Source organism: Solea solea, chromosome 11 (genome assembly GCF_958295425.1).
Source record: "Solea solea chromosome 11, fSolSol10.1, whole genome shotgun sequence".
NCBI classification, from domain to species: Eukaryota; Metazoa; Chordata; class Actinopteri; order Pleuronectiformes; family Soleidae; genus Solea; species Solea solea.
Genome location: NC_081144.1, coordinates 25460042 through 25473706, shown reverse-complemented (window position 1 = coordinate 25473706; position 13665 = coordinate 25460042). Strand labels below are relative to the sequence as shown.

Sequence of the window (13665 nt, the reverse complement as noted above, 5' to 3'; positions counted from 1 at the left end):
TCACAACATTTATACTGAAACAGCTGAAAGTCAAATAACAGTGTTTGATGATCTGTGATCTTTAAAATAAGCCTTGTTCTTATTTCATAACATCACTTTGTCTTCACAGAGAATAAAGAGAGATTCTATCAAATTCAAGGACTTTTCCAGGACCCATTCTCTCAAGGACATATGTACTGACTCAGCTTAAGATGGAGGACAACTTGTAAGAGCGTCTCGGTCCATGATGGCGTCCTCAGCAGCTCCACATCTGGACAAGTGATTGTCCTCAAAGTCAAATTTAATTTATTTTCAAGGATTTCAATGACTCATGTTTATTTTCAATAACTCTTTTTTCATTTACAAACTTTCAAGGATTTCAATGATCCATGTCTATTAAGGGTCATTTCCAAAAAGGGCCTTGAATTTTTTATTTACAAACTTTCAAGGACCTGTGGGAACCCTGGAGATCTGAATACAAGTGGATGACAGAAGACACTTTTGGTGGCAGGTGTGAACACACACACACACACACACACACACACAAACTCAGTAAAACAAAGAAGGAAATATAGAAAATAAAGTTAAACAAACAATGTTTAATGAGTCTGATAAAAGACTTATTTAAATTCACAGCATGTGGCCTTTAATTTGGATTAAAACGCCTCCATCAGCCTGGCACTTTCAATAATGTGTGTGTGTGTGTGTGTTGAGTAAGTCAATTATGGCGCTGGAGCATCAGAGTGAAGCGGAGCCACTAATGCAGTCACTGATCACTGTGTTAACAAGCTGAGACACACACACACACACACACACACTTTATAATTTTTGGTTTATAAAATGTTGAAAAATCACAGAAACTAAAAAACCCAAATTGATGAATTAAAAAAATAGTAGGAAATTATTGAAGTAATTGATCCATATATTTTAGACAAGGGACGTGAAACCAACCTTGATCAGGAGTTAATCAATAATATGTTGATTTTCTTTAATAAAACTGCTTCAAAATTAGAATAAAAACTTTATTTTCCTTTCATTTTCAGACATTTTGTCTCCGTCAGACGCATTCATTCATACAATATATGTATATATGTGTATATATATACATATATGTATATATACATACACATATACGTGTATATATATATACATATGTATATATACATATACACATATGTATATACTGTATGTATATACATATATGTGTATATATGTATATATATACACACATATATGTATATATACATATGTATATATATACACGTATATGTGTATATACATATGTATATGTGTGTATATATATACACATATATATGTGTATGTGTATATATATACACATATATACTGTATATATATATATATATTAACTGAATGATCACAGTGAGCACGAGTTCACGCTGCGACAAAAGCCTGCTGAAGAGAGAGTGATGCTTTTCCTCTGAGTCGTCACTAAGTATCAGGTCTGTGTGCAGAGAGCAGGGAGAACACAGCGAGGGAGGAAACGGCAGCAGATTACTGAGCCAATTTCACATGGAAGCAGCAGCAGAGCAAGAGCAGCAGCTCTGGAAAGCACAGATAAGGAAATTCCTATCAGACCTCTGGCAGCAAATATAAATAAAATATGGATCCAACAGCAAAAGAAGAAGGAAAACAAACATTTCTGGAAGAAACCCTGAAAACTAACACAGGAGCTTTCACGTGACAGTGAGGACCACATTATTTTGTAGCACAGCTGCTGATAATTAACGCTTATTCTCTGTGTTGTACGCTATTAGAAATACACACACACACACACGGACACACACGCTCGTTTTGCAACCTTTGTGTGGACACTCATAGAAATAATGCATTCCCTAAACCCTTACCCAGACCATTAGTCTACCACTAACCCACTTCCAACCCTAACACCCAAACCAGGTCTCAATCCTCAAAATACCTGTTAAAGTTGTGTGGACCAGCCAAAAGGTCCCCACAAGGTCAAAATGTCCTCACAAAGATAGGTTTGCTTGACAATTGGTCCACACAGCCTTCTAAGGACACACACACAGACTTGTAAAGACTAAACCAGAGAACATCCAAACAAACGTGGACCAGACTGGAACCAACCACATCAGACCAGAAGAGATCATTCCAGAGCAAACATCAGACCTGAAGCAGGACCAACTCCAACCAGACTAGACCAGATTAGAACAAAGAGTGGAAGTGATCGGAAAAAAGAAAGTCATTGAAGGCGATCCTGATCCAAGGCTGGATCAGACCAAAACCAGAGAAACTGACAAAACCAAACCAGACGAGACCACAACAAATCTCTACATGAGAAGGAAGTAGATCTGAACTAAACAAGAAGTCAGTGGGTAAGACCAGAACCAGACCAGACCAGACTAGAACCAGACAACTGTGTTCAGGAAATTACAAATATAAAAACAAATCCTTGTCTAATGTGTCTGAGGGTAGTTACTCTTGCTCGGCGTCCATTTGTTGACCCTCATGAAACAGTGTGAAAAAAGCTTTAGGGTCAAAAACACAATCTTTCAAAGACAATTTGAGTATATATATATATATATATATATATATATATATATATACTCAAATATATATATATATATATATATATATATACAGCGGAGAAAATAAGTATTGAACGCGTCAACATTTTTCTCAGTAAACATATTTCCGATGGGGCTATTGGGATGAAATTTTCACCAGATGTCAGTAACAACCCAAGTTATCCACACATACAAAGAAATAAAAACAAATGAGTCCACAAATGAAGTTGTGTGTAATAAAGTGAAATGACACAGGGAGAAAGTATTGAATACACTTGCTGAAATTTATTTAATACTTAGTAGAAAAGCTTTTGTTGGTAATGACAGCTTCAAGGCGCCTCCTGTATGTAGAAACTAGTCGCACACATTGATCAGCTGTGATTTTTGCCCATTTTTCCACACAAACTGTCTTCAAATCTTGAAGGTTCAGGGGGCATCTTCTATGAACTCTGATCTTCAGTTCTTTCCAGAGGTATTCAGTCAGATTCAAGTCAGGTGATTGACTGGACCATTCTAACAGCTTGATTTTCTTTCTTTTAAACCAATTGATTGTTTCCTTGGCTTTGTATTTGATCATTGTCTTGCTGAAATGTCCACCATCTTCAGCATCCTTGTGGATGGCAGCAGATTCTAATCAAGAATATCACAATACATTTCTCCATTCATCCTTTCTTCAATTACATGAAGTCTGCCAGTGCCAGATGCTGAAAAATGTGATGCTCCCACCTCCAAACTGCACTGTTGGTATGGTGTTTTTAGGGTGATGTGCAGCTCCATTTCTTCTCCAAACATATTGTATGTTATGATAGCCAAAGAGTTCAATTTTGGTCTCATCTGACCAGATTATCTTTTCCCAGTATAACATTGGCTTGTCCAAATGTTGTGCAGCAAACTTTAAGCAAGCTTCCACATGCCTTTTCTTGAGCAGTGGTGTCTTGCGTGGTGAGCGTGCATAGAGGCCATGGCGGTGGAGTGCATTATTTATTGTTTTTTTTTAAACAACTGTATCGGCTTCTTTAAGGTCTTTCTGAAGATCTCCACGAATGGTCCTTGGTTCTTGGACAACTCTTCTAATTATTCTATGGACTCCTCTGTCAGTAATCTTGCGAGGAGCACCTGGTCGTGGTCGGTTAATGGTGTAACGATGTTCTTTCCACTTCCGAAAAATAGCTCCAACAGTGCTCACTGGAACATTCAGAAGTTTAGATATACATCTGTAACCAATGCCAGCAGTATGTTTGTCTACAATAGGCTTGTGAAGGTCTTGGGACAGCTCTTTGCTTTTACCCATCTTGAAATTCTTCTTGAGTGTCACCTTGGTAATGAGAAACCTTTATAGGCCACCAATTACGACTTATCCAGCTAATATTAATTTGCACTGATAGGGGGCAGGATTGCTTCCTAAATACTGGCTTCCTGTGCCTTCTTACACCTTTTTTTCTTCATGTGTTCAATACTTTCTCCCTGTGTCATTTCACTTTATTACACACAACTTCATTTGTGGACTCATTTGTTTTTATTTCTTTGTATGTGTGGATAACTTGGGTTGTTACAGACATCTGGTGAAAATTTCATCCCAATAGCCCCATCGGAAATATGTTTACTGAGAAAAATGTTGACGCGTTCAATACTTATTTTCTCCGCTGTATATATACATATGTATACATATATATATAAATATATATATGTATGTAAACAATGTTGTTGTTTTTCCAACAGGAAACTGAAGTTTGTTAATCCTCCATCACTAAATTCAAATCTGAAATCCTTGCTTCAGATTCAGTGACACAAAGTGACCACATGAGGCAGCAGAGGACCAGCGTGAGCTGGAATCACTGATTTTCTCTCTGGGGTTTGGTGTGGGAGAGTGAGCGGTCAGAAAACATCACCGTAGAGCGGTGAACACGTTTTTAAGTGGGCAAAGATTTGATTACATCAGCGTCTCATACGTCCACTCTCCATAAACCTGAACTGCCCCTTTAATACAACACAGGGTTTTTCATTTATTCCACATCAGTAAAAGACATGAAGATAAAATCACACACACACACACACAGAGTACAGAAACGTGTTCTTACAAAACCAAACCAGGTGCTGGTGAGAAAATAAAAATAAATAAATAAATAACCAAAAAGCAACACGTGAATAAAATAAATACAATTTTAAAAACAAAAAGAGGAGTTTAGAGCTCTGGTTTTCGTCCTCTCTGACTTTTTTTCTGATTTCAGTTCTAATCTCACTGTAGTTTTTTCCATAATAATTAATAAATCATTTTTTACTAATTGTGATCATTTCCTTTGCAGAACGATGTTCTCTGTCCATCAGAGTAAAGATGTCAGTGAAAACCCAGAATTCTTTTTATTTCTGTTTTCACACATTTCCAAAATATATGCGTGAAGTCCTGACTCCTCCCACATGAATCTGACGTTTTACTGTATTTTGCAGTGACATCATCTCTTATGATTACATTTGCTTTCTTTGACATCCATGTTTGACTCTTCCTGTGTGAATGACCTCAGTTCTTTGTTTATTGTTTCCCATTCATCGTGTTTGTGGAGTTTTAGATTTATAAAAATCATTATTTGGTTAAATTAAAGTTTGAGTTGTTCAAATGGTTTCGAGATTTACCCTGTATATAAACAAACCCCTAACATCCACAGTACACAGTGCACGGTTTATGTAGCTTTACTTACAGATATTATATATTATATATCATATACTTACAGATATTATATATAATATATACTGACAGATAGTATATATTATATATACTGACAGATATTGAACATTATATATCATATACTTACAGATATTATATATAATATATATTTACAGATATTATATATTATATATACTTACAGATAGTATATATTATATATACTGACAGATATTGAACATTATATATCATATACTTACAGATATTATATATTATATATACTTACAGATATACAGATATTAAATATTATATATCATATACTTACAGATATTATATATCATATATTTCATTTCCTTTGTATTGTCGACCATATTTTCATGGTTTCTATAATCAAATCATTTCAAATTTTAAACTTCATTTGCAGCAACCTGGAGTTTCCAGGTTTTGTTGAACATCAAAAAAAAGAAAGAAAAATAAAGTCAGTGCCGTGAGAGAAGATTTAGAGCTGCACACAAACTCTGTGGTTACATTTAATAATTGATCCTCCTTAATAATCCATGACAGCACAGAAGCACAGGGGCTTCCACTGGAACGTGTTAAAGAGCTGACACAGTAAACACACACACACACACACACACACACACACACACACACACAATCTCCTCAGGTCAGTTTAGCCTCACATTTCCTCTTTAAAGTCAAGCTTCTGTCTCTGCTGCCCAGCTAACTCAAAAGTGCCCACAAACACACACACACACACACACACACACACACGCACACACACACACACACACACACAAACACACACACAGGATGAAGCTGAACTGCAGAACGGAGATGTAGAAGTTTTCAAATGTGTGGATTTCAACCATAAATAATTCATGATTTATGTTTTTTGGGGTTTGGAGGATTAAATAATCACGTACGACTCCAGCTCTGATGTAAACACGGTCAGATTAAATAATCCTGTACAACTCCAGCTCTGATGTAAACACGGTCAGATTAAATAAACCTGTACGACTCCAGCTCTGATGTAAACACGGTCAGATTAAATAATCATGTACGACTCCAGCTCTGATGTAAACACAATTAGATTAAATAATCCCGTACGACTTCAGCTCTGATGTAAACACACTCAGATTAAATAATACCGTACGACTCCAGCTCTGATGTAACACAGTCAGATTAAATAATACCGTATGACTCCAGCTCTGATGTAAACACAGTCAGATTAAATAATCCCTTTACGACTCCAGCTCTGATGTAAACACAGTCAGATGAAATAATTCCTTTACGACTCCAGCTCTGATGTAAACACAGTCAGATTAAATAATTCCTTTACGACTCCAGCTCTGATGTAAACACAGTCAGATTAAATAATCATATACGACTCCAGCTCTGATGTAGACACAGTCAGATTAAATAATCCCTTTACGACTCCAGCCCTGATGTAAACACAGTCAGATTAAATAATCCTGTACAACTTCAGCTCTGATGTAAACACAGTCAGATTAAATAATCCCGTACGACTCCAGCTCTGTCACGACGACGACACAGCTTCTGTTTTAACATTTAACACATTTTCATAATATTTACATTTAAAGAAGAATGATTTATAACCTAACGATGAGCTAAAGACATGATGTTCATTTAATGAAACACAGTTTAATCACGCTCAGGTCTGAGTATAGTATGTGTGACTCCACCTACAGAGGAGGAGCTTATAAATCAATTTCTCTCCCGTTGTTTCTTTCCCGTTGTTTCTCCCTGGTCGTTTATTTCCCCGTTGTTTCTTTCCTGTCCTTTCTTTCTCATCGTTTCCCTCCCGTCGTTTCTTTACCGTTATTTCTCCCCTGTCGTTTCTTTCCCGTCGTTTTGCTCCCATCGTTTCTCTCCTGTCATTTCTCCCCTGTCTTTTATCTCCTGTCGTTTCTCTCCTGTCGTTTCTCCCCTGTCGTTACTCTCCCGTCTTATAAATCGATTACTCCTCCCCTGTCGTTTCTTTCCCGTCGTTTCTCCCATGTCGTTTCTTTCATGTTGTTTGTCCCCTGTCGTTACTCTCCCGTCTTATAAATCGATTACTCCTACCCTGTCGTTTCTCTCCTGTCGTTTCTTTCCCGTCGTTTCTCGCTGGTCGTTTCTCTCTGGTCGTTTCTCTCCCGTCGTTTCTTTCCCGTCGTTTCTTTCCCGTCGTTTCTTTCCCGTCATTTCTCCCATGTCGTTTCTCTCCCGTCTTTTCCCCCCGTCGTTTCTTTCCCGTCGTTTCTTTCCCGTCGTTTCTTTCCCGTCGTTTCTCCCATGTCGTTTCTCTACCGTCTTTTCCCCCCGTCGTTTCTTTCCCGTCGTTTCTCTCCAGTCGTTTCTTTACCGTTGTTTCTCTCCTGTTGTTTCTCCCCTATGACAGGTAAACTCGCACCTGTGTGTCCTCAGTGCAGCTGACACCGCTCCACCAAGAGGGAGCGTGACAATAAAAATGTAGGTGATGTGAGTGCAGCGCCCCCACACATGCGTGGCAACAACTGGAATAGCATGAGTTTGTCAGTGGAGTGAAGGAGAATATTATTATCAGGTTCTTTATTTCAGGAACCTCATCAAACTCCTGAGACTGACCTCCTTGCCCCCCCCCCAATTCAAACCATGCTATAAACACACACACACACACACACACACACACACACACACACCTGTAGGTCTGGATCCTCCTCGTGCTGCAGGTGAGCTTCCTCTGCTGCCTCCACCAGTCTCTGCAGGAGGAGAGAAACAAAGGTCAGAGAAACACCTGCACAGACTGTAGATTCACACGTGGCTTCATAAATAACCTCAGGACACACACACACACACACACACACATTCAGCCATGTTGTGACAGAAAGACTATTTTCCTAAATGCAGCAGTAAAGATAATGACTGCCTCAGGTTCTTTGGACATCATCACAAAAACCTCCATCATCGTTTCACGCTGCTTCACACACACACGCACACACACACACACACACACACACACACACAGTCACTCAGGAAACACTCAGTGTCGTCTTTGTCCGATCTGAGGTGATAACAGAAGTGTGCCTGCTTTAGAGTTTTTAAAGGTCTGACCGTGTTGACACTGGTATGTTCTCATTTAACCAAGTGAATCTTGGGTCTGTTTGATCCAGGACCTGGTCTCACTGGACACTCTCACTGTGTTTCCATCATGGTTCGGTTCTGAGGCTTGTGTTTCCACTGAGAACAGTGTCTTTACATGAAGCGGGATGTGATCCATGTTGTTCCACTGCAACGACGATGGACAACGACGTCAGACGAGTGTGTGTGTGGTGAAGGACACGAGGACACGAGGACACGAGGACAGTTGTCTCTGTCTCCAGCTGTGATGCACATGTTTGTGTGTCCTCCGGTTCACAGCTGCAGCTGCTGCTGGTGTCTGTGAGTTGTGCTGATGTACTTCCATTTCACATTTCCATTCAAATTGTTTCACTCGTAAAAAACTCCTGCAATCAGGGAGCTTATTTCAGCGGAGCCGTGTGTGTGTGTGTCCGTGCGTGTGTGTGTGTGTGTGTGTGTGTGTCCGTGCGTGTGTGTGTTGGTTGTTTTGGAAAGCAACCACTGTAATCTAGTGTCTGGCCAATCCTTTTACTCACCATAGCAACACACCTGCACTCTGACTATGGTTGCATATGATGGTATGCATGATGGTGCAGGTACACACACATTTATTAAAGCTGTTTTTATGTAGCTGTTCATCACGCTGGTGTCCACTCCCACTTTAAATGTTGAACATCATCTTCTACTGATACATGGTTCATGGAAGAACTTTAAAGTCGTCGGGGAAGGGTTGCCATGTCCTGAGATTTCTCAGTTGTTTTAAAGTTTGAAATGTGTCACGACTTCTCTGATCCACCTCGCCTTCGAGGGGCGGGACCAGAAGGGAAGCTGTGACGTGATTGGTTTGGTTCAGTTCCGTGTGGGGTTTTTTGCATTTCCATTCTTTGGCACCCTTCCCTTGGGCTACCTGAGTAAAACTATGTGGTGAGTCAGCTGACGGGTCACCCAATCAGCTGACTGATGTGGGTGGAGCTAGACCGTCCTGGTCTTTGAAACAGGTCCAGTTATTTCTACATAAATTCTACAAACCAACACCGAGAACAAGGAAACAATTCTTCACAAAGTAACTTCAGACATTCTTGACATGAGAAGCCTGAGCGAGGAAATGCTAACTGTCCTTGGCCTCCTGCATCAGTTCAGGGCCCCAGGGTCTGGGTTCTGCCAGAGGCCCGGTCCGCTTCAGGTCAGCCCATCAATAGCACCGAGGGACAGCAATTAATATTGAAGAGTTGCAGCATCAACAAAAAGGAAAAGTGCTCTGTGACACTTTGTTTCCTCTCTTTAGCACTTTGAGCCGAGTCGACACAGAACGGCAGAGAGACAGACAGAGAGAGGGAGAGAGAGACAGAGAGAAGGAGAGAGAGAATGAGAGAGAGAGAGAGAGAGAGACAGACAGAGAGAGAGACAGAGAGAGGTGTTTGAAGCATCAATAATCAATACTTGACAAGTTCACAGCAGTTCTGCTGACAGAAAGAGAATATGAAGTGCTTCACACAGCCTCATTGCCCTTCTCATATCTCCTCCCCCTCCCCCCCCTCCTCCTCCTCCTCCTCCTCCTTCACACTTTCTTCACTTTCATTTCACAAACTTTCGTCTCCATCTCCTCCTTTTCATCTTTCCAGAAAACAATCCCGTCTCACGCTGACGACTCAGTGACAGAAAAACAACCAGAAAGAAGACGATGAAAAGACCACTGCCTTTTCATTAGAGGCTGTCAATCACACACACACACACACACACACACACACGCACACTCACGCACGCACACACGCACGCACGCACACACACACACACACACACACACACACACACACACACACACACACACACACACACACACACACAGTTGGACATTCATGACTTGAGGGGACAATGCATTGACTTAGATTCATTTCCTGGAGACTTACTCTAACTTTAACAACAGTCACTAGTGGCCTAATCCTAATCCTAACCTCAACCTAACCTTAAAACATATCTTCACCTTAAAATGTAGTCATTTACGTTGTGGGGACTCGATTTTTGTCCCCACAAGGAAGACAAGTCCCCATAATGTGACTGTGTAAACAGTTTTAGGTCCCCACAACATTAGTGATACCCGCACACACACACACACACACACACACACACACATGTATCCTATCAGGTTCTCCCGGAGCCCCCTGTGGTCAGGAAGGGAAACTTTCTAGAGTGAAGTTTTGCTTTACTCGCAATAACTTTTACATTTAAACGCAATAACTTTACGTTTACTTGTTTCATCGTCATAACTGTTAGAGACAGTTTTTATATCTGCAGTCACTGATGAGCTGGTCGTGACGAGTACAAGTGCAGAACTGACACAGAAGCCAAACATTTCCATTTAATCACTGACACTTTTCATCTAATACGAGGAAACGTCTCTTTAGTCAAAGACGAGTCGCGCCGCGTTGTCGAGACGTTAAATTCACCGTGCGTGTCAGGAAAATGAAAATGAATGAATGTGTGTGTGCTGCTGCTGCTGCTGCTGCTGCTGCTGCTGCTGCTGCTGCTGCTGCTGAGGACTGCACACTGCACACGTCATGTAAATGATATCAGCAGGTACACAGCGCACAGACCGCAGACCTGAACACCATTACAGCAGAAACAGCAGAAACAGGCCCGGCAGCGAAAGCTTCCACTCTGCTTTGAAGTGCATTTGTCACATGAAAGACTTCAAAGAGAGCGTTACAATAGTTCCACGTCTTTTCAGCGTCGATAACAAACGTGTTCACGTGTTCTTCAGCCAGAGGAAAACTCATTTAAGTCTCTTTCAGGTTTATAGACACGTGACTGTACGAGGTACTAAGTTCTACTCAACGCCAGGGCTTCAAAGTGACCTGGAGGCCAGTGAACTTCTAGTCTGGTCAGGAGGGAGCCAGGGGCCAGCAGGGTCCGGTGGGTCCCGGTGGGGTCCGGCGGGGTCCGGCAGGGTCCGGCAGGGGCCGGTCAGGTGAAAAGAAGTCCAACAGTTAGGGAAAAATGAACTGTTTGTGATTAAAAATAAAAATGATGTCCTGATAATCCGTCCGGCCGCAGGATATCGACTGGAGGGCTGTGACGTTGAGACCCCTGCTCTACGTATATGTTGTGATCATGTGATTTACATGCATCCAACACACAGAGCCCATGTGATCACAACGGTCTGCTGGACAGAAGAGCTGGAGCGGAATGGACTGGAGATTTTTAGAGGCAGTCCGATATAATCCGATACTTGTTTTTTGGCTGATATCAGACCGATATCCAATATCAATATCGGATATCGGGACATCCATAAAAAAGAGTGACATCAGCGGCCCGACACACACACACACACTTTAAAACAGCACAGGACGCCGCTGTCTCTCAGCAGGTGGCAGCAAGCGATAAAGAGGGAGAATCGATGAAGAGACGAGAGATAAGACCTCGGTGACGGACAGCGGAGAGAGGCTGCACGGAAATTGAAACGAGAAAGGGAAAAAAGAAGCGGAGAAATGGAAGGAGAGAGAGAGAGAGAGGGAGAGAGAGAGGGAGAGAGAGAGAGAGAGAGGTCAACGTCAGGTCACACAGAAGAGTTCAGGTCATAACATGGAGAGACAGAGGAGACGGACTCCTGGACACGCAGAGGGACAATTCATCATGAGACAAAAGAGTCTGCCGGCCTGGAATCATCGACTGCAGCTTTGACTGAGTCACAACGCAACAATGTTACCAGCGATGAATTCTGGGAAATGAAATGTTTGACCGTTAACGTCACGTGAGGGACATTTGTTATGGTATCTGGAAAATCAGAGGTGTGCAAGCTAGGGTTCCCACACCTTGGTTGACATTAAATTCAAGGACTTTTCAAGGACTTCCCAGGACCAATTCCTTCAAATTCAAGGACAGAAAGTGCTGACTCAGCTTAAGACTCGGTCCATGATGGCGTCCTCTTTTATGCATCTGGACAAGTGATTGTCCTCAAAGTCCGTCTTTGTCACAAATGAAATTTGAGTTTGTTAATGCAGTCCTGATAATAACACGAGCAAAACTAAAGCAGGAAATTGTTTGCTCACTATCTGCATCTCGCTCCCTCTCTCGTGTCCTCGCTCCCTCCCTCGCTCCCTCACTCCCTCTCTTGTGTCCTCGCAGCCGAGAAATCCAATTTCTGTGCAGAGCAACATTTTGCTCCTGATACGATCGATCAGCTGCAGAGGTAGAGCACACACACACACACACACACACACATTCACACCTACACACACACGCACACACACTTCCACACACGCACACACACGCACACACGCGCACACACACACACACACACACGCAAGCACGTACACACACACACTCACACACACACACACATTCACACCTACACACACACCCACACCTACACACACACACACGCAAGCATGTACACACACACTCACACACACATTCATACCTACACACACACACATTCACACCTACACACACGCACTCACACACACATTCACACCTACACACACACACATGCACGCACACACACACACTCACACCTACACACACACACGCACACACAGACTGTACACAACGACCACGATGCACCGAGCAGTCAGTAAGAGAATATATTTTATTTGAATTATTATAAAAACAATAAAACCGATTATTAAAATAGTTGGTGCTTAATTTAGTAATTGAATAATCCTTAATCATAATTAAATCTAATTTTAACACTCACACACTCCCACACACACACACACACACACACACTGTGACACCGCAGCACTTCTTCAGACATTAATCCCCTCGGTCAGAGACAAGCTCTTCACCCACTCATTTCACTCCCTCTCACTCCTGGAGTTGTCGTCCAGGGGCAGAGACTGTTGTGTTGTGTTGTGTTGTGTTGTGTTGTGTTGTGTTGTGTTGTGTTGTGTTGTGTTACCTTCATGGCCTGAGCTTTCTTGTCAAACATCTCCTCCATGTCCTCGGCCAGCCTCTTCACCAGCCGCAGACCGTCCATCTCCTCCACGCGCACCGCTCGCTCAAACTCCTTATATTTCTGCAAGAGAGCCGCAGTCATGTTAGAGCACGAGCACATGACCGTCACATGACCGTCACATGACCGTCACATGACCTTCACATGACCACGTGGTTCTCAAGAAGCACCTGAGAAACGAGGCAGATTTATTCTCCCATCATCTTCCTCATATGTTCTGCACACACTGGTCGAGTGACATTAGATTAAGATGGAGCCAGAGGCACCACAGTTTGAGAACCATGGAGCGACAAACCTGTCAGATCTTACAGCGTTAAACACACACTGACTGTGTTCACTGTCAAACACATCGTCAGGACGTGGGTGGATCTGCTCGAGCATGAGGTCCCAGACTTCCTGTCCCTGACCACATGGTCCAGGTCTGACTGTGA

At 41.9% G+C, this 13665-nt stretch overlaps 1 protein-coding gene across 2 annotated transcripts in view; it reads right to left on the bottom strand.

Annotated features, from left to right (window-relative positions):
- cacna2d3a (calcium channel, voltage-dependent, alpha 2/delta subunit 3a) overlaps positions 1-13665 on the bottom strand; it is a 109882-nt gene that overhangs the window by 81081 nt on the left and 15136 nt on the right. For both annotated transcript variants that reach the window (XM_058642736.1, XM_058642738.1), the window contains exons 3-4: positions 13181-13297; positions 7866-7925 (exon numbers count right to left, since the gene is read on the bottom strand). In XM_058642736.1, the coding sequence (XP_058498719.1) occupies positions 7866-7925; positions 13181-13297 (177 nt within the window). The remainder of the gene's footprint in view (positions 1-7865; positions 7926-13180; positions 13298-13665) is intronic.